Raw genomic sequence first — 20,094 nt, forward strand, 5'->3', positions numbered from 1 at the left:
CCCGGGTGGTTCAACAATATTTACTGATGTTCTCAATGATAAACCAGCAGAAGTAGGCTAAATTTCAAAGCCAAACTTAGTATGACTGATCATATTCATGAATAATACTTCGTATATAATAATAATAAAAAAAAAAGAGTCAAATTATATCTCTTTTCCTTTATGAGTCTTACATGTTTCCACACCCCACACACAAGTTTTACGAAAAGGATTGTGGTAAACTCATTAACTACTTCATTTATGAATTTCATAGTATTATTAAGTATTGTACAATCTAGCCTTTGTGCTTGAGTTTTGACATCTCAATTCAATGGGGTGATGTGTAACTATCTGGCAAGTATTGTAATAGTAATGCATCTTTCCTTAGGCTTGATTTTTGATATTTCATTAAATAGAGTGAAGTGCATTTATTTGGTGCAACACTAACCAATAAATGTGGCAAGTTATAATGATTATTGGGCCTTCATAATGATCTAGTGAAAAGAGAGCAACATACTGTAGAGTATTGCAACAGTCAATTTTAAAGCTTGGCAATTGCATATGGAGGCAAGTTTGATCTTGGAGGCAGCTTTAGGTCTTCCCAATCTTCATCATCTATCTTGGAGAAGTAACGGTCAACATCATCATCTCTAATTAGTTCCAGTCTGGAGGGCTCCCACTGAAAACGAGCACAAAAATGAAACAAGCTTTCAATATCTAAGTTCAGGATTATTCATGATCAAATGAATGTAACGCACCTTAGGATTTTTATCCTTGTCGATGAGTAAGGCTCTGCATCCCTGCAGTAAAAGTCAAGTGTCAGTTTTGCAATGCAGTAAGATGGGTGGCTGAAAGATTACCATATTCTACCTCGAAAAAATCCTTGCTAAATTCTCCCCTCAACACATGACAAACCATTCTATACTCTCGAACAAGGCAACTACCAACACCTTGCAGCCTCCCTTCTCTTATCTGGAAACAGAAAAAATGAAACTAATATCAACAATCTGCAGATACACAAGGACTCCCCAATGAAAATATTTGGCTAAATCAAGGCGATAGGACTGTAGAAAGACATTTTTAAGACGTGGTTGTGGAGAAAGAGATCCTGATGTATTTAATTTGAAGAACTTGCAACACAGCAATACTAATCTACTATCATATTTCAAAATCCAAAATAAATAATAGCTTAATCCCAACTGTAAAATCCAAATGATCTTTCCGAGGTAACAGTTAAAAAACTAACACTGAGGCACAAAGGCTGGGAGGAGGGGTTTCTAGTAAGTTGTACAAATTAGCTAGTAGTAAAAGCAAGCAAGCAACAGTTTTCTTGATACTTTAGAACTTCTAATTCAATTGCGCAGAAGTGGTGCGGTAAAAAGATGTATCATTAACAATCTATTAGTGGAGGGAGCTCTTAACCTGATCATAACCAAACAACTGTTCCGAAGCGTATATAAAACAAAGAATTTTTCACATTGGTCATTCTTCGTCAATTTCATTTTCATCACAAAAATTTAGTACCATGAATTGAGACCTGATAACTGTTCAAAAGTATTTTAACTTAACAAAGCAAGAAGCATGCCGGCACTCAAGGAAATAATATTAAAGTAGCTCATTCATATCTCCATTAAAACACGGCAAAAACTAAATGGTTCCATTTTGAATTTCTCTTAGTTCTTGAAATACAGATTGCTCCTGTCTTTCGTATGAATGACCATACGCAAATAAATATTAGGAAGTTCTGTAGAAAAATAGCTAAGTTTATTTCAGTTTGGAATTACATTTTCCAGATCATGTAGCTAGGAACACGTTTCACATCTATGAGGTACTCAGTTGAACAGAAACAATAAAGAAGCTAAACTCAATTTCTTTCTTTTACTGAGGAAATTGAAAGACTTCATTACTTTTGAGGACTCCAGGAAAACGAGCACTTTTTGGTACCAAGGCAAATGAAGTGGAGTTCATAACTTGTAGTTGAAGGCTATGTTGCTTGGACTCTTCAAAAATATCAAGGGGTGCGTGTCAGATTCTCCAAAAACACGCATTCACCAAAAGTAGTGTGTTTTTGGAGAATTCAACACGGGTGCGGTACCGAAGTGAAGAGTCCGCGCAACTAAGGTTGAAGGAGGAGTATTTGATCTTTAACCAGTTTTGCCCAACATATAAGATACAAAACTATTCCAGAGTCTGTGTCTTCCAAAACATATGGCCAGTACTGATCCTAGGCACTATATATTTGTATAGGTAACAACATAATGGTATCACCAAGTAGAGTTTGACTTACTGATCTCAATGAAATTTTAAGACTCGTTGGGGATGCTTTCTTCAGCGATTGGATGGCTGAAGAGATCCAGTCATCCTTCTTGTTCAAAGCCTCATTTTCCTGTTGATGATTCATGCAGCGATCACATGAAGTATTCTGATAACTTATTTTATCAACATTTTATAAAGTAATTTCACCACAGAACAAAAGAATGCATCAAATAACCATTCATCTCTTAAACTTACTAGAGAAGATATGATTTCTTCGATTGTTCTTCGAGAGAAACAGCGATCAATAATCTTCATCCTACATACATAAAATTGGAGAACTGAAACAGGTGCACATAGTCTTGCACTTCTAATGGCCATATAAAGTAGAGTGAACATAGTTTTGCAACAACAGGAAGAAAAGTAACACAAAAGCAAAATAACTAATAAGATAGAGCAGAAATGATTTCTGTTATATACCATTAATACCATGCTCTTTAATAAGTTTTAAAGAAAACCCATGGATATTAAAGGAACTCACTTGTGATAAGGACTTTCTGCTTTCAACTTTGGTATGTCTGAGAAGCGACTAATGATGGTAGAAATAACATATGGATCACTCGTATTGACTTTAGCTAGCGCTTGTTCTAAAAATGGCAACCTCTGTGAACACAAAGAAGATCCGAAAGCATTCAAATTAGATAAGAGACAGGAGAGTGTTATGCCACCTGACTGGAGATGTATATCAAGATCTCCGAACTGATTAATCGTGATGCCAAATATTCATGTAAAAAAAAATACAAACTTCAGTATAAAAAAACATCAGGAAAGGTTGTCTACCACCCAGAAATCCACAATCTAGCATATAAGGCGGCGACCAGTGGCTAAAGGAAGATCCCACAAATTCATTTAAGAGCCATCGCACAAAGGGTTGATAATTCCAGATTCGAAACACACCTGATTAGCTTGGGCACTGTTTGACAAGGTAATTAGAAGACACGAATAATTTTTCTCCAAATATTTTGAATCCATATATTTCGGTACCCAATCGACATAAGGAATTTCATATTTACATACTGTACTCTGCATGATACATCTGTAAAGCTCTACTACTTATTAGTTGAGAAAAGAGACAATGAGAGACTAATCTATAGGCACCAAGTTATTGAACCTGCTGATGCCACACAGAAACTAAGTAGAACAATTTGTAGTTTACATCCTGGCCCACTGGAGGTCTAATATTGACCACAGTCCTTCAGAAACCTTTTATATCCAGACTACATTGGGACCAAAGTGGACGCCCAAATGTGAGAAACACGGTCAAAATTGGCAGAAAATAGACTCCCTTTTTTGGATAGGTGGGGGAAATTAAAATTCCTAAGAGAACCAATGAAAAGGCAATGAGAATTGAGACCTATATAACAAATGAAGATTACCATCACAGCATATGCATAATATCTTCCGCAGTCGGTGAACTGGCAATTAGTTATTACATTACATGTCTGCCAATATCAATTTTGCCATTTTATAGACCATTCAGTTTGGACATTTTAGTAACAGAAGTCCTACAACATCTGTTATAGAAGCAATTCAAAATGGCCAGAAAGTGCTGGATACCTCCGAGGGTACAAAATGAGTTGCTAGACCACAAGCAAGCATTTCAGCACCATCCAACCTAGCACCAGTAAGACCAGCATATTCCCCTGCCAAAGATTATAAGAACGTAGTTGAGGGAAAAAAGACAGTTATTTAACTATTTGTACCGAAAAATTTCTCCACGCATCATAACAACACAGGAATTAGTCTTCCCCAACGAAAGACCACGGCAAAAAAAATTGAATCACATTCTTCAAGCATCCTTGTAGAAGAAGATGCCTTGCATGTATTCAAAGGCTATTTTACATTTCTAATGACAAAGCATTCAGTAATGACCATGAAAACTAAGGCCTAATACTGATGGCCTGAACAAATTCAGCAATCACTGTGAAAACCAAGGCCAACATCAGGCAAATATCCCACAGAAGTTGTAGGGAAAAAATATAAGAGATATCCTAAAAAGCTTTGACCTAGATGTAATCATATTACGAGTGTGAAATATTATTTGAAATGAGAAAAGCTCGAGATCAAGAATGCAAACAGTGGAAATAGATATAAAACGTAGAAAAATTTCAGAAACTTTTAGAGAAGATGCACCAAAGGAACACAATGGCTGCTGCTTTGCCACAGGGGAATGTATACAAAGCTTTTGTCCACCTTCTGAAGGAGGAGGAACCAATCTTCCTTTGTCAACTCTTTACACTTCTGGTTTTAAACGTATTGGAAAGAAGCAGCATTAAAAGCAAAGTAGCTGGGGGTGATTATAGTTCTCAAGATAGACTCCAACTAGCCAAGCTTGAGCAACCATGTAGTGACATAAATTCAGACACTGACAACAAGTGATAACGCCATGATGAAACTTGAATGAACTTTATCTAGCAGTATGTTTTTTATTAATCTGAACTTTGTTACAAGTGGATTTACCAAAGAATCCTGGAAGCCTCGAATAGAAGTAAGAGGCACCTACATCAGGAAAGAGTCCTAAAGCTGTTTCAGGCATAGCACAAACCTACAGGAAAAAAGAACATGAGAATATGCGGACATGAAGTTTCTGATACCAGTTTATACATAGCAAACACCAATCAAGTTTGAAAGAGTGTAAGTATTACGCCAAGATAAACATAAACTCTGAATTCAATCCCATATTTACCAACTAAAACTCATGCAGAAATAGAGTCTGTAAGGTTTTCCTCTAATTTTTCTGAAACTATTCCACATGAATGTCAGGTATTGTTTCATTCCGCAAGAAAGCCCCACAAAATATAGAGACACATTTCAAGCAAATGTCAATTAATGTGGGAAAGGTCAAATACAAAAGGAAAGCAAGATTGAAAAACTGAATCTATTACTCAAGAAGATGCAATACCGACTTCTCTGTTGCAACTCGAAATCTCCCATGTACAGAAGCACCAAGTCCACCTCCCATGACAATTCCATTAAGGATAGAAACCTTCAAGGGGCATTCCAAATAAGATTAATGAATTCCTCAGGGAAATGTATCAAAATACTAAAATTATACATAACCTAAGTTAACCTGGGGTTTACTATATGTTCCCATCAAATAGTTAAGGGTGAATTCTTCACGGAAATAATCAGCACCCAGTTTCCAGTTACCTGAAAGCATAAATAACAAAAAAAAAAAAAAAGAACAGATTAAATATGTGCAAACTTTTTCAGTGTGTCACCATTCGACACGCATATCCTAGATGTGATTTTAGACTGTTCTGTAACGGCTATACTTCCACGTGCACTACTTTCTCTGTCTGTTCTGTTTCTTCTACAAATTAGCAGTGTAAGACTGTAAGCTTTCAAAAGATGGTCAATTCAAGAAGGGGGAACACTGTCAGTATATAATACAATATGACAAGACTTGTCATACCATCTCGGAGAATAATCCATCATATCCCATAAATACTGTTGCGTGTTCGGCATTTAACTGGAGGACAATTATTTACTAGTTAAGATCTATTAGTTATTGTATCCTACATAGCTTCAGGCTTCTATATAAAGAGCCACTTTGGTACATTGTTGAACATCAGTACAGAAGCATTCCCTCTTGTGCATAGGGTGCCAAAATCAGAGCCAAGGAGAAAAAATATAGAAGTTCAGATCATTTTGGTATCAGAAAAGTTTTTTCCCATCAAAGTTAGTGAAGTGTTCACTTGGTGCCTCAATAGATGAGTTGATTAAGTCATCAAATTAGTCAACTGATTCAAAAGTAGCTCCATATCCACGAGACAAACACATAAGTCAAAAATCAGAACCTATGTCAGACACACTTTGAGCGCCACCGCAAACAATTACTCACTAGTGTGGAAGCCCACACATCAGACTTTATCCAGTCTGTTCCATGCCAACACCATGTTATCTGCCAAGACAAGTCTAGTCAATTGCTATGCCAATAATTTAGTCACGCCTATCTCATAAGTTCAAGCAGCAGTATAAACATGCAATGTCACCGCACATGTCCATATCTTTCAGTTGTGGTTTCTAGAGTTGTATATGACACATTCCACAAATTCAAGGTGGTCAAGTATTTGCTATTATCTCTGTTGCATATTCCAACAACTATTACTTGTCTAACTCACTCTTTGTTTTTTACACCCTCAGGCCTTGATTGAAGAGTCAGTAGGAAAAATCTTAACATATTACGGAAGAAAATATTCACCTTCATGGATCCAGTTAAAAAGATCATCTATAAATATTGAAGATTGTCTTTACCAAGCTATGAAAAATTTAGCAGACAACCCACCTTGGCGAACATTACGAACAACAGCTGTAACGTCACCACCAGCACAGAAAGACCTTCCATTTCCCTGGAAATATTGAAACAAGAAAAGGGAGTAACATTCCATGACTGATGTTAAGATATTTTTACTGGTAGAAGGTCACATGTAGAACTGTGCAACCTACCAGCAAAGCTTGTGAAAGAGAATTAAAACATAAAATCAATACAAGAAGTGAAACCAATACTTTTCCTTTCAGCTGTTCTACTAATTTAATTAAGGGTAACCAATAAGCTTCTTAAGCTGATTTTAGATCTTATTTCACTCAAGTTCCAAAGATTTACAAGCAAAACTAACTACTTAATTCTTTCACTCAACTCTCTGATGTCAATCAGTGATTTAAGCATGTCTCCGTGTCAACCGAACATTAAGGGCTAATTGGAGGTTAAAAGTCTCCCTTCTCTCTAGACTTTTTCTTTGGGGATCAGTAAAGGGTAACATTATTGATTTCCAGCACCAAGAAAAATGTTGTGAGGTATTTCTCAAGATCTTTTTTCAAACAAAAACATCCATGTGACCAACTTTCAGCAATCTGGATTATTACTACCAAGTAACATAATCCTAGCATATGGTGAAGAGAAGGTAGGTAGCATTGAACGTTACCTTTCTCAAAAAAAAAGGTAGGTAGCATTGAATACTAGATTGATCAGATATGGAAACTGTGAGATATGCAGAGAGGCACTTTGTCAGCTTTATTTCAGAGGGGCAATATAACCTGATCATGAAGATGAGCTTTCTTCACTGTGTCAAGAGAAGAGTCGGGAAACAGGCTGAAGTTCATTGAAACCTGCTAAGTTAGACACTTACACGGAGCAGGTCTCATTGATACCAAATATAAAACAGCATACATCACTCTTTGGCTAGCCCTCAAGTGTTATTAGTGCCCTCTAGGAGACTTAATAGTTTTTGATTGGGTGTAGCCAAAATACCATTCGCTTTTTCTTTTTGAAACTGCCAGAATACCATTTTCTTTAATAAGGTCAACCAGAAAAATACCTTGTACTTTCATAAGGTTAACCAGAATACCATTAGCCTCCCCCCAACCCAACCTCCTCTGACAAATATGATATTCTTATTTCCATTAACTCCCGACTCAATGAATCTTCCAGCACAAGTTACAATGACCAAGAACTAAGAGAAACACAATCACAGATTGATGCGTTACAAAATTCAATGAAGAAACAAAATATGAGAGTTCACAATTTGAACAGCGCAACTCAAAAATCAATGCAAACTGCCTGCCAGCAGGTATCAGTTGTTTGTAAAAAAAAATATATGAAAAAACACAAGATAACCACTGTTAAGCTATCAAGGCGAGTTCAATATCACAGAAGATCCTCCACCAGTGAGAATACCTTCAATATTATCATCTTCACATTTGAATCTCCTTCACTGGCATGGAAAAGTTCCAACAGCCGAGATATCTGCATAAATAAATAAGTTCAAGAGGACACTCCTCACTTATAACACGTCGTCACACTTCAATCCATTTCATCAGGTGATCAGCAATTTAATTCAATATAACACGAATATTGCATGATTTAGAATACTAAATGCTCACCAACTTAATATAATTAACCTCTTCTGGATGATTGCATGAGAAGATAGAATAACACAAATCCATATCAAATTAGTCTTTTTAGCAACCAACATAAAGGTGCAAAGCTAGGCCATCAAAAATTTCACATTCTCCAGTATTTAACAAAAGTCATGACAGTACTTGATATCCAATATTTCCAAGGAAAAGGTGCCAGGCTAGGCCTTTTACTATCATAAAGGCGAGGTGCAAGTCGTAAGACATAGAGCACAAGTCCTTGAACCTTTTGTATCTACGTATATTTCCCGTAACAAAATGCTATTTTTAGATCGCAGGAGCGGTGAAATTAACAACTATACGAAGTAAGTACACATTAAAGAAAATAAAATTTTAGGAGACAAATTTATTCTGTCTTGAGGAAGATCAAAAATAGCAAAAATAAATTCTGTATCTAAAGAATTTGACCTTTTTGTTTTCTGATCCTTTCTTATTTTATGGAAGGTAGAGGCTGCGGAGAAGTCCTTGCAGAAGCGGACTCCTCCAGCTTCCTCAGACTCCATTGAAAAGCGACTCCAGACAGCAAGCAGGAACGACTCCGCCAACAAGATGACTCATTATGCATGGCAGTTGAACATAGTCACAATAAAGAACAATTATCCACTTCACGGAATAGGAGATAGTAGTATATTTTCACAAAAAATGTAGTATCTAATAATGAATTTTTGGGTATACTCAAATTTTTTTACATCTCTACTTTGATATACTGGAAAAGTAATCATGAAAGGAATCAACTCAAATCTTGATTTTGCTTTCCTTTCACCATTAATTAAGGTGTGAAAGGCGAGCATGGATGCCTAACTCCTAGCTAATGTTCATGGGATGTCCAAGCTGAAGCCAAAAATTTGAGCTTTCCTTGGAAGCACTAAGGGAAATTCACCGTTCCTCCAAACTTAAAGTGCACCCCACATGCCTCATCAACCTTCAACAGTAGCTAGTACTCTATATACTCCAAAGAATAAGCATAGGTTTAGAACTATTCATGCATGATAAATTAAAAATCAGTTTTGCAAAGGAATTTCCAGTTCAACATAGATAATGCCAAAAATAAGTTACGAATTTCATGGACCCACATGGAGCAAAATGACTTAAAGGAAGGGGAGGAAACCAGAATATACATAGATATGAACACATAGTTGGAATATATCTCCGGTTAACAAAAAGAGTAAGGACATTCTGAGTAGAGCATTATCATATACAGATACAGTACAGTGACATACAGAATGAAATATAACAAAGAGTTCACACAAGTAAATTGATGTTCTTTTTTAAATTTTTCTACAATAGAATGTTTGGACCAAATTGCGCACACCTCGACTATTCCAAGTAAACTGATGTTCATTCTACTAATGAACTTATAATGACTAGTGTGAATCACTTAAAATCACTTACTTGAGTTCCATAATTGTCATCAAGAAACTATGTCAGGAAAGTAACACATTAACAAAGAAACTCGGTGCAGATCACACATTAATTGAAAAACTAAGACAACAAAAACTACAATGGCATCACGCTCAACCACAAATTAGTTCGGATCGTACTTAATGGAAAGATAAATCATTAAAAGTAGATAAACAATAATCAACAACTCGAAATAATTTTTTAAAAGAAACACAAACAATAGACAATAAGATATTTGAGAACATTGATACATGTTACGCGTCTCTATAAACGAGTCCATACAAAATATAACACTTATTACAGGAATCCTTCCCCTAATCTCTACTATGGATAGTTACATTACAAAATTCAAGTAGATAACAATATGCAAAGGCAGAAAATAATGAAAATCATCCAAAATCTGGGGCTTTATGACAAGAAGAAAAATGAAAAATATATTTAGTAATATGATAAGTTGTCATACCATTGGAAAAGAAAGTGCATTCAACTGCTTAGGCCTATTTAATATGATTATTCTAACACTTGCTCTCTCCTCCACCAAAACCTGAAAAACAAAAAATATTCATGAAGAAACATCGATCACCTAAAATAACTTAGTTCCTGCAAACAGGTTGCAATTTAGAGAGGCAAAGGGAAAAAATAAATTTGGCAAAATGAGAATCATCAAATAAATTGATTAGTATAACAAGTTGAAGAGTATAAGTTGAGTTATGAGAGAAGAATAAGAGTGCACCTGATCGGTTCCGCCATTGTTAGAGGAGCTTTGAGCCATGGTGGTTTTCAGCTTTTTTGGGAATTTGAACACTGACTAGCAAATTTATTGCTGCAGCGATGGGGCTAATTTCGTCCATTTACTGACGACCCGCCCGTTTGGATTGACTCGGATCCTTCTTCTATTCATTTTTTCACAAAATCTTGTTGATATAATTAAATTTAATGATTAAGATTTACTAATCAAAGCAAATCATTAATCATAATTTGTATACTAAATACGTTATATATTTGATACTAAAAGTTATTTTAATTTCACAATTTTAGTAATATATTATCTCCTTCATGAATTAAAAAGAAGAAAATCTCTTTCTTAATTTTTCCCATGATCCATCTTTTAGTTTCTTTTTAAATAAACCTTTTATTGCATTCTTCCAAATTTTCTTTTATAGTTTTTTATTGCATTTTAAATACATTTTAATATAAAGAAGTCGAATTAATGAAGCTCCTGTTTATGATTTCCTTGAGCTATATGGTTCTTTTTATTTTATTTTTCATACGATCATACTTTGTCACTTAATTTATCGTTTTCATATGATTTTTATTTTTAAAAGAAAATTATGAATATGATAATTAAATTATTAACAATTACTAATTAATAACTGATGGGTAAAACTTATTGAAATTGGATACTTGCACCTAGTGTTCACACTAAATCAATATGCATGTCATGTATTTAAATTATAGTTTATTTTATTTTTTTAAATTACGTGATAATATTTTTTTGCATTGTCTTAATATAAACACCGGATGTTAACTTTTTTTTTATATATATAAAAATAAGACAAATGGATAATCCTTAAAATCAAACTACTGATAATCAATATCACTTAAAAGTTAAATAGTAAATTTTCTTATATATAAAAATAAAAATCTTTAAACAAGGGGAGATTCCATTTCATCATCCTGGCAGTTTCTTGTCAAAACCCAATTTGGAATCCTGAGAAAGTGTTGTGTGCTGCTAATTAATCTGAAAATTTGCAGAAAATGGGATCAGTGTTTGATGAAAAAGATTTCTTAGCATGCTGTGGGAGCACCAAATTCGCTAAGGAAATGGTAGCAGCTGGCCCCTTTTCTACTCATCAAGATGCCATCCATGCTGCCAGAAACATCTGGTTCAACAAGGTAATTTGATCAGTACCCAATTGTTTTTACCCTTTCAGTTTTACAGATGTTGATTTATTGATCCTTGTCAGGTTGATGTTAATGGATGGCTTGAAGCTTTTGCTGCTCATCCACAAATTGGTCAAAACCCTTCTCGGGATCACAAAAGCCCTACTTTTGCCCAGTACAATTCTCTCTCTACCTATAAGTTTTTTTAAACCCTTTTTTCGTTAATTGTGTGGAAGTTTTAGGTTTTTTGATTTTGGACAATGAATTGCTTATGCCCAGTATTTGTTTTTTGAAGTTTTGCTTTTAACAGTTTGATTAAATTTTGCTACTTTTTTGGCAAGAAGGTAAGTTGTGGTCGTGATAAAGTTGGTGTTTTTTTTTGGTTTTTGAAGTTCAAATGTTGGCTTGCTGGTGTTAGGTATGAAAAGACAAATCTCATAGTTGTTAATGCATACCATTGTAGTATAGAGACATTCAAAGTGTCTAAGATATAGGGAATAAATTCAAGAATTCTGAATACGGACTTCAGTATATTTAAAGTTGTGCTTGAGGCTATGTACAACTAGAATTTAAAATCTTGAAATTACATGGTGTTGCATGGATTATCACAAGAAAATTGAATAAATAGTGCTATTGTGGCTTCTTTTGGGCAATCTTCAAGTTCTTTTATATGTGCTATTTGGAATTTCTGTTAGACGTGATAGTTTTTATATCTTGTCTACTCTTGTATAGCCGCACGTCGATTTTAAGATTTGTATCTCTGCGACTCTGTGCTGTATGTTTGCATTGGTAGATTAATGTGCTTTGAGAGAACTTTTTAGTGCTGTTGTTCTATCCTGTGGCTTCCCTATCTCCACCCTCTCGCCCACAGACCTACAAGGTTTACATATCTTCTCTCATTTATCTGCTAATGCTTTGTCAGACCGGAAGGTAAACTTTAATGTCTCCTCTTGCAGGTGGAGCAAGGGAGAGCAGTCAACAGCTCTGTCCACTGCTACTGAGTTGACGTTACAGGTATCTTGATCTAAGGATATATGCATTAAGAAATCTATAAATCAAATGCAAAATAGTATTTTGACCCTTTTTGTTTATTGATTGGGACAATTGATTAAATTCCGTGTACAAGTAGGCCAACTTTTTACTTTGTGCATTCAACGTTGAGAGTTTGCTTGATAATTGATCTTGCAGGAACTACTCGAGTGGAATGCTCGCTATAGGGAGAAGTTTGGCTTTGTCTTCTTGATATGTGCTTCAGGGAGAAGTACCCCTGAGATACTTGCAGAGTTGAAGGTAAAGTCTTTCTGTTTGAAAGTACAATGATCCTATATTTTTTAAGTAACCTCAGCTATAATTGGACATGTTATAGTCTTATATTTTGAGAGTAAATACTTTTATCTTTGGGGAACGTATCATTTGAGTTCCAAAAATTCCATTGGAGTATTTAGAGCAATTGCTCACTCTTATATTCCAGTCCCCCTGATGTCAAGAGTCAAGACAGACTTTCATTTTGAGCTGTATTTTATGAACCTTCTCTCTCAAGTCTGATATCTTGCATCCTTTCAACATTTTTTAGAAACCATTAAAGCGTGATCCCGTGTTGCTCACAGTTCATTGAGATATAGAATAGGACTACAATTGATGTGAGAATGCAAATCTGTCCTCTGCCTTCTTGAATCATAAAGGGGTGATCTTTGTAAGTCAGTTGTGAGCTGTAGGAAAAGATAGTGGAAAATCTGAATAGAATTCTCCATCTAATTCTAATCGGCCAAACATATTAAGGTTATGGGGTTGAATGTGCACCAATACATTTACCATTAACTTAAACCCCTTTTCTGCTGCTATCTTGGCCTCATAAACTGTTACCGTGTGATAAACCGGACTTGTGTAAAGCTCCACCTAGCAATGTCCATTGAAATAGAAATTGCTCCTCATATCTCTGTTTGTTAGGATACTCTGACAGGAATCTTATGGCAGTTCAGTTTTTGAGCAGATTATGGGTCCATTCGTGATCTTTTTGATAATATACGTGAACAAATCATAAATACAGTCCAACCATTTCCTGAATTTCATTGTAGGATTTGTATTCATTGGAAGAAGCTACTACATTAACTTAAAGCCGTTTTCTGCTGCTCTCTCGGCCTCATAAACTTTTACCGTGTGATAAACCTGACTCGTGTAAAGCTCCACCTAGCAATGCCCATTGAAATGGAAATTGCTCCTCATATCTCTGTTTGTTCGGATACTCTGACGGGAATCTTATGGCAGTTCAGTTCTTGAGCAGACTATGGGTCCATTCGTGATCTTTTTGATAATATACGTGAACAAATAATAACTATAGTCCAACCATTTGTATTACTTTATCTACCGGGACAGTGGTGAAATAAACTTGTTTTCTGTTTTTTCACTTAAAGATTGACCGACATGCCGTTTCAACTTTACCTCTTGTAGATACGATACCAGAACAGACCAATAATTGAGTTTGAGATTGCAGCCCAGGAGCAAATGAAAATAACTGAATTACGCCTTTCCAAGCTCTTCTCAGACAAAGCAGATACTGCTCCGGCAATTAAACCCTTGTCTACAACTAATATTGCGACAAAAGCAGAAGGTGATTCCATCTTTTTATTTATCTTGAACATTTATTAGCTTTGTTTGTTTTTCTGTTTTTATGCAATTCATTGTTTTGATCTCAAAATGAGTTTGAGAAGTTGCTCCTCATTCTCCACTATACTGATTTTGCTTTACAGTAGTTGTGTAGAAATTCTTTCAACACTTCGATACAAAAGACGACTTTTGAGAGTCACATAGCCCCTTGACCTTTTTTCTCAAAAAAGACGGTGATGCTAACTATTTCTAAAATCCAACAAATATTTGATGTATCTGAAATTATAAGCTCTATCTGCAGTTCAGTACTATATCTTATATTTTCCATTGATCCTTAAATTGTAGAAGATCGTGTGAACATTATTGGAGCACATTTGACTGCTGCTTCTGGAGCTGCTGGAGCAAAACCTGCTCTTATTCCAAATAGAACTCGCCCGCCCATCACAACCCATGTTCTGGACACTAGCCGTGGATGTCCAGCGAATGGCATTGAAGTACGACTGGAGATGTGGAAAGACAACCAAGCAAGACCACAATTTGGCGACACTTATATTGATGGCTGGATATTACTAGGGTCTTCAGCAACGGACAAAGATGGCCGAAGTGGTCAGTTGATGAATATGGTTGAAGCTTTGGTCCCAGGTATATACAGGATAAGTTTCAACACCGGTAAGTATAATCCCGATGGATTTTTCCCTTATGTCTCTTTTGTGTTTGAGATCAAAGAATCCCAGAAATGGGATCATTTTCATGTTCCTCTGCTGCTTTCACCATTCTCACTCTCGACCTATCGAGGTAGCTAGATTGGTCAAGTGGCTGGTGAGAGTTGAATATTTTCACAAGGAATAATACTGTACTATTATTTGGTGGAATGAATCACTTACCCTTTGCTTTGTCTTGAAATGTATTTCTTCCATCAGTTTCTATTTCAATATTAAGCTTGACATAGTCAATTATATTGCAAATACTAAGATTTCTCATCTTCCCAAAAGGCTTTAAAAAATAACAAACAAATTTTTACCAAATTATAACATCCCGGTTATTTCTTCATGTCATTTTTCTTGGTTCCAAGATATTCAACACAAAATAACAAGTTCTAAATGCATTGTACTTTTGGCTGCTTCTGTGAGCTTATTTATTACCTCATTTAAAACTCTTTAAACCTGGTTTACATAATTTGTTGTTACTTCAAGAATGTGGCAACGTAATGTAGACCACTCCAATAAAAATAAAGAGTAATATTGAAAACACCCTTGACCTTGCCGCAAATTATCAGATTCGTCTCCTTTGAAAGAAGTTTCGTAAACACGCTTAAACTTGGCAAGAATTTAGAGGTGTATTTGACTCATGTTATCAAAACAAGGGTGTATTAAAGTTCAGTTATTCAAGAGAAAATGTGTTTTTAAGGTTGTCAATAGTTTGATAATGAATTTAATAATTCACACCAAATCTAGAGATGTTTTCAAATACTTCCCTCGCAAAAACATAAAGTATCGTTTGCCGAAAGAAATTATTATATTGTTCTTCTTTTCCACTCTATTTATGGTTCTTTTCGTTCTTCTCTTCCAATTTTAGAACTCTTTGCGCCTAATTTCCATAAACCTCGAGGCAATTATATGAATAAGGAACAATTAGCATGTATTTTTTCTACTTCATATAAGGTTTTTTTCTCTTTTTTTCCTTCCCTTTGTTTAGTTTTGCTCTTCGAAGTTATTTTCAATAAATCTTGAAAAATAAGGAAAATTACGTTTTTTTTTCTTTCATAACCAAAAAAAGGAGAATGATTCATAATTAATAAAGTAAATATACTAAATAAATCCTCCCTACTTCCCTACTTTTTTTTTTTTCAAAATTCTTTCCATGAATAAGAGTCAGATGACACCTATAAATAAAGGTCTAGGTACATTCGACCCTCATTGCACCATTTACGCAACATATACTTTTTCTTCTTAGTAAAAATTTGATATGTCGAATCCTGGAAATAATATTACTAATATCACTTACCAAGATGAAAATCATCAAGCTTCGGATGCTAATAATTTGTTTCACCACTTAACTCCATACCTTAAAGGGATTAGTATTGTTATTCTCATATTAATAGTGGGTTTTGTTATTCTTACTTGGATCCACGAGGACCGCAGAAAGAAAAATTCTGAAGCAAATAATAATAATAATGATGATAATAATAATAATAATGAGTCCGATGACAAATCGCAAGTCTAAAGAAAGAAGATGCATGCATTCACAACTCGACTACAACAATTGCTTCTCAGTCTCAAATAAGTTTGAGTTTGCTAATTTTTTTTGAAAAAAAAATTATTACTTTAGATGATTTTTTAATTTTTATATTTGTTTCTTATAGTACTTTGCTTGGAGAGAGCAGTAGAAATTACTTGTAATTAGAGTTTGTTTACTTTTCAAGTTTATTTATGGAATTTTAATGAATTTATGATTTATTACCCTTATATGTAATATACTATGAATTATGAGTTTTTTTTTTCCACATAATCATTTAACTAATAATAATTATTATTTTCAAAAACAAAATTTGTGGTCTGCTGTGTAAACAACTCAAATCATCGACTATTCATCCTAATATTTTTTTGTACATGATAGTATCTAATTAATTCAATCATTATCTTGTTCATTTTAATGCTTCGTGAGACATCACTTATTATTATTGTTAATTAATGGGAGAGATATTTATCATGAATTTAAGTTTTTATTTGTTGAGGTTGATTTTTTTTTTTTACAAACTCTGCTATTTAATTTTGATTTTATTATAATAGGTATCCATCTTGCTAAACAAAAAATCTTAATTTGGTGAAAGAATTTTTTTTTAAAAAAAAAAAATCAATTAGTCAAATACAAACCACCAACTTACCATTGGTTTAAGACAAAGACCCGTTGAAATAGAAGCAAAAACTCAAAACAAATTTGGATTAATTTGTGACCATTTGTATTGAGAAAAACAAGATCTCTTTTAGCGGAATAGGAAGAATAGTTTGTGACCTTTGTCTAATTATTATAGTTACAAACAAACCTATAAATATTTTTAGTCCAAAATCAAAATTCAAAACTATTTAAAGTGTATATATTTTTATATAATTAATTAGTCCTTTGTGAAGTATTTTAGAAAACAAAAATGCAGGCTATCAAGGACAAGTTTAATGATATGAGCGCAATGCGCAAGGCCAAAGCTGAAGCTAAAGAGGAGGAAAAAGTAAGAATTATATCATACAAAAATTTTAAGGTTAAAAAGGAAAAAAGGTCTGAAAAATGCTTCAACTTTGATCGGAATTTTTGTAACGATAACAAACTTTATGAATGACCTTTTATTCGTGCACTTTTTAAAAGTATATATTAAAGATATATATGTGCTCACATGGACACATTACTATTTATGATGTCCACGTGGCACATATATTCCTTTAAAATACACTATTAAATAGTGCAGAGGTAAAAGGTCATCCATAAAATTTGGTATAGTAACAACAATTTCAATTAAAGTTCAAATATATTTCGATCAAAGTTCGAATATATTTCTGTTAAAAAATTACAAGTAGCACACCATATATAGTGGTTTTTGTCATATTTTTGGAAAGCAAAAAAAGTAGTACTTTTTCCAAAGTAATAAAAATAAAAATTATTAATATTGTAATATTTGTAGAAAAGTATTATTGAAATTAGCTAGCTAGATGCAATTTTGATAATCAAGATATGATAAAGGCTAATTTTTGTATCGGCTTATTTCTTATTTTGTTAGATATAGTTCAAAGGCTAATTTTGATATTCAAGATATCAAATTAACTAGATGCAATTTCTTATTTTGCTTCGACGCTTCAAAAATGTTGTATGATTCCTGTCTGAGCAATATAGACGTTCATTATATATGCACAACAAAAAATAAAATCTAATCATATATAAATAATGTAATTTTTCATCAAAGATGCCCTCATTCGACCCTACCTAACAATTAGTATAAACTAATTTGTAGCCTGGATTTGAAAAAATCACACGTTCAACTGTACACACTCTAATAGACTAAACTAATGATAAATTAACAAATTCAATTTATATTGTTAGTATATATAACTTATATCGAAAAATGATAATATATAGGCAGAGAAGGAGTTGGCAAAGACAAGAGTAGAAGTAGCACGTGAAGTAAGATTGGCAAGAGAGGCAGAAGCAGCCATGGATTTACATGTCAACAAAGCAGCAGAGAAGATTGCAAATGAAGAAGAAAAGTATGTTCATGATCAACCAGCAGGAGGAACCTTAGACCCTTATGCTTCTAGCTTCACCAACCCTAACCTCAATAATGCTGGTACAGGACCAACAAACAATCTACTTTAGACCTTATTTTTTAACGGCGAAGCCAGAAATTTCAGTAAGGGGGATTCAAATTATAAATAAATAAACTAAGAAAAATCAATACCTGATATATATTATGTAATTTTCTAACGAAGTATATTCAGATAAACCCCTTGTGATGATTGCGTAGCTCTTGTGTTTTTGTACTAGGTAATTTGATGCCTCTAGCTTGGTTAATTTTTTTTATTTGTTATATAATAGAAGAATAAGTGAAACAACTTTTGATTTGGTTATAGATTTCAATTTAATTTGGTTATATCTTTTTATATTGCATTGTTAAACACCACAAGTTCAAATTGTGAATTAACTAAAATTTGATTATATTTTTGTTTGAAACTTCGTTACTCGAGTGAGTCTCTAATTGTGAAATTACATTAGCACTACAAATGTAAAATACACGTAAAATGTTCTGAAATTTAATGGATTATACTTTCCAAAACAAACTTCCTTAAATTGTATTAAATATTTTTTTTCATGTTTAAAAACTAAATATAAAAAAATTGCAGTTGTCTAGAGCAATGTTTACAAGTGGCTATGTTGTGACTCTGATTTTATATATACTAATAAAAATAGATAACCAAAAAGAGATGTAAGTTTTGTTTTTATAATTAATCACTTTTTGGTTGTTAATATACAGACCGGGGACTGCTAATCTACTAGCCGTAATTTATTAACGACAATAACTTAATTATATATCATTAAATATATTTTTAGTGACAGTTAACCTCTTTGGAAATATCCCTAAAAAGATTATCGCGACAACCAATCTAATGACAATTAACTAATGCAGATAATGGTTTTACCTCTCTTTGTTAATGTATATATTTATTGTTACTAAAAACTAATTTTGTTGTATTCAGGTCTATATAATAATGGTCAATCCTTTAGTTTAATTTAAAAAATAAAATAGAAAAAGATTGGCAAGAAAACAATCTTGCACTATTAAAGTAATTCATAAGATAAAAGTGGAGGATATAAAATACATTTTGGCTAATGAAGTTTCCAATCAAGCTACATGTTATTTTGATAAAATAAATCTGGGACAAGTTCTACTAAAACCAATATGCAACTAGTACTTGTAATGTTTTGTCTAGACTTGACAATTCTAGTAGATCCTTTAATGATATTCTTAATTATGATTGTGTAATGACTGCATTTAATGTTCTTAGGGAAATATATGGTTACTATCTTTTGGGTACACACAGGATAAAATCCCCTGCTCATATGCAATATAGCTTGCAAATCATATAGGATGTAACTCGCACTAAAAAAATGCGGTGAAACGAGTTCGATCCAGAAGACAGAATGGATTTCGAACATGAGACCTCCATTATAGAAGTTTCAAACCCAAAAAACTGAATCATTGCGAAGGGTTTTAATGTTCTTCCTACTTCATTCATACCCATTGTTTAGAAACTTGTACTTAATAATAATTGTACTTACTCCTTCCAAGATTTGATGATCAAAGTATAAATTATTTTCACAAAGCAAGTAAGTGGGAAGGGAGTACAAATATACTCAAGTAAGATAGCACATTTAGCAGTTCTTCTAGTGAAAAAAAATGCAATATGGTTACTCTCCTAAAGATATTTTGATTAGATTGGTGAGAAAAAGAAAAAA

At 33.6% G+C, this 20,094-nt stretch overlaps 3 protein-coding genes across 4 annotated transcripts; 2 read left to right on the forward strand and 1 right to left on the reverse strand.

Annotated features, from left to right (window-relative positions):
• Nucleotides 1–211: 211 nt before the first annotated feature.
• Nucleotides 212–10,476, reverse strand: LOC107008553 (3-hydroxyisobutyryl-CoA hydrolase 1-like). The gene is made up of 14 exons (XM_015207640.2): nt 10,343–10,476; nt 10,073–10,153; nt 7,970–8,038; nt 6,581–6,644; nt 5,363–5,442; nt 5,195–5,278; nt 4,753–4,837; nt 3,850–3,935; nt 2,774–2,895; nt 2,491–2,551; nt 2,267–2,365; nt 850–951; nt 738–779; nt 212–658 (listed from the first exon to the last, which is right to left on the reverse strand). The coding sequence occupies exons 1-14, from the start codon at nt 10,379–10,381 to the stop codon at nt 521–523; spliced, it is 1,152 nt and encodes a 383-aa protein (XP_015063126.1). The 5' UTR covers nt 10,382–10,476; the 3' UTR covers nt 212–520.
• Nucleotides 10,477–11,220: 744 nt separating this feature from the next.
• Nucleotides 11,221–15,029, forward strand: LOC107007789 (uric acid degradation bifunctional protein TTL). 2 transcript variants are annotated; one of them, XM_015206575.2, is made up of 6 exons: nt 11,221–11,505; nt 11,577–11,668; nt 12,450–12,507; nt 12,682–12,783; nt 13,942–14,101; nt 14,446–15,029. In XM_015206575.2, exons 1-6 carry the CDS (start codon nt 11,368–11,370, stop codon nt 14,898–14,900), a joined length of 1,005 nt encoding a protein of 334 aa, XP_015062061.1. In that variant the 5' UTR covers nt 11,221–11,367; the 3' UTR covers nt 14,901–15,029. The 2 variants fall into 2 exon arrangements, with proteins under 2 accessions (XP_015062061.1, XP_015062052.1); XM_015206566.2 differs by having other exon boundaries at nt 11,222–11,505; nt 14,443–15,029.
• Nucleotides 15,030–17,170: 2,141 nt separating this feature from the next.
• LOC114075613 (late embryogenesis abundant protein 6-like) lies at nt 17,171–18,732 on the forward strand. The gene is made up of 2 exons (XM_027914047.1): nt 17,171–17,320; nt 18,220–18,732. The coding sequence occupies exons 1-2, from the start codon at nt 17,243–17,245 to the stop codon at nt 18,454–18,456; spliced, it is 315 nt and encodes a 104-aa protein (XP_027769848.1). The 5' UTR covers nt 17,171–17,242; the 3' UTR covers nt 18,457–18,732.
• Nucleotides 18,733–20,094: the final 1,362 nt, after the last annotated feature.

The sequence above is a fragment of the Solanum pennellii genome, chromosome 1 (assembly GCF_001406875.1).
Source record: "Solanum pennellii chromosome 1, SPENNV200".
Classification (NCBI taxonomy): Eukaryota; Viridiplantae; Streptophyta; class Magnoliopsida; order Solanales; family Solanaceae; genus Solanum; species Solanum pennellii.

Coding starts and splice junctions, on each gene's coding strand:
- LOC114075613 (XM_027914047.1), top strand. CDS start 17,243: ATGCAGGCTATCAAGGACAAGTTTAATGATATGAGCGCAATGCGCAAG. Junction 17,321..18,219: donor AAGCTAAAGAGGAGGAAAAA/GTAAGAATTATA, acceptor GATAATATATAG/GCAGAGAAGGAGTTGGCAAA.
- LOC107008553 (XM_015207640.2), bottom strand. CDS start 10,381: ATGGCTCAAAGCTCCTCTAACAATGGCGGAACCGATCAG. Junction 10,154..10,342: donor ACAATGGCGGAACCGATCAG/GTGCACTCTTAT, acceptor TTTGTTTTTCAG/GTTTTGGTGGAGGAGAGAGC. Junction 659..737: donor ACAAGGATAAAAATCCTAAG/GTGCGTTACATT, acceptor GCTCGTTTTCAG/TGGGAGCCCTCCAGACTGGA.
- LOC107007789 (XM_015206566.2), top strand. CDS start 11,368: ATGGGATCAGTGTTTGATGAAAAAGATTTCTTAGCATGCTGTGGGAGC. Junction 11,669..12,449: donor AAAAGCCCTACTTTTGCCCA/GTACAATTCTCT, acceptor CTCCTCTTGCAG/GTGGAGCAAGGGAGAGCAGT. Junction 14,102..14,442: donor TATTGCGACAAAAGCAGAAG/GTGATTCCATCT, acceptor CTTAAATTGTAG/AAGATCGTGTGAACATTATT.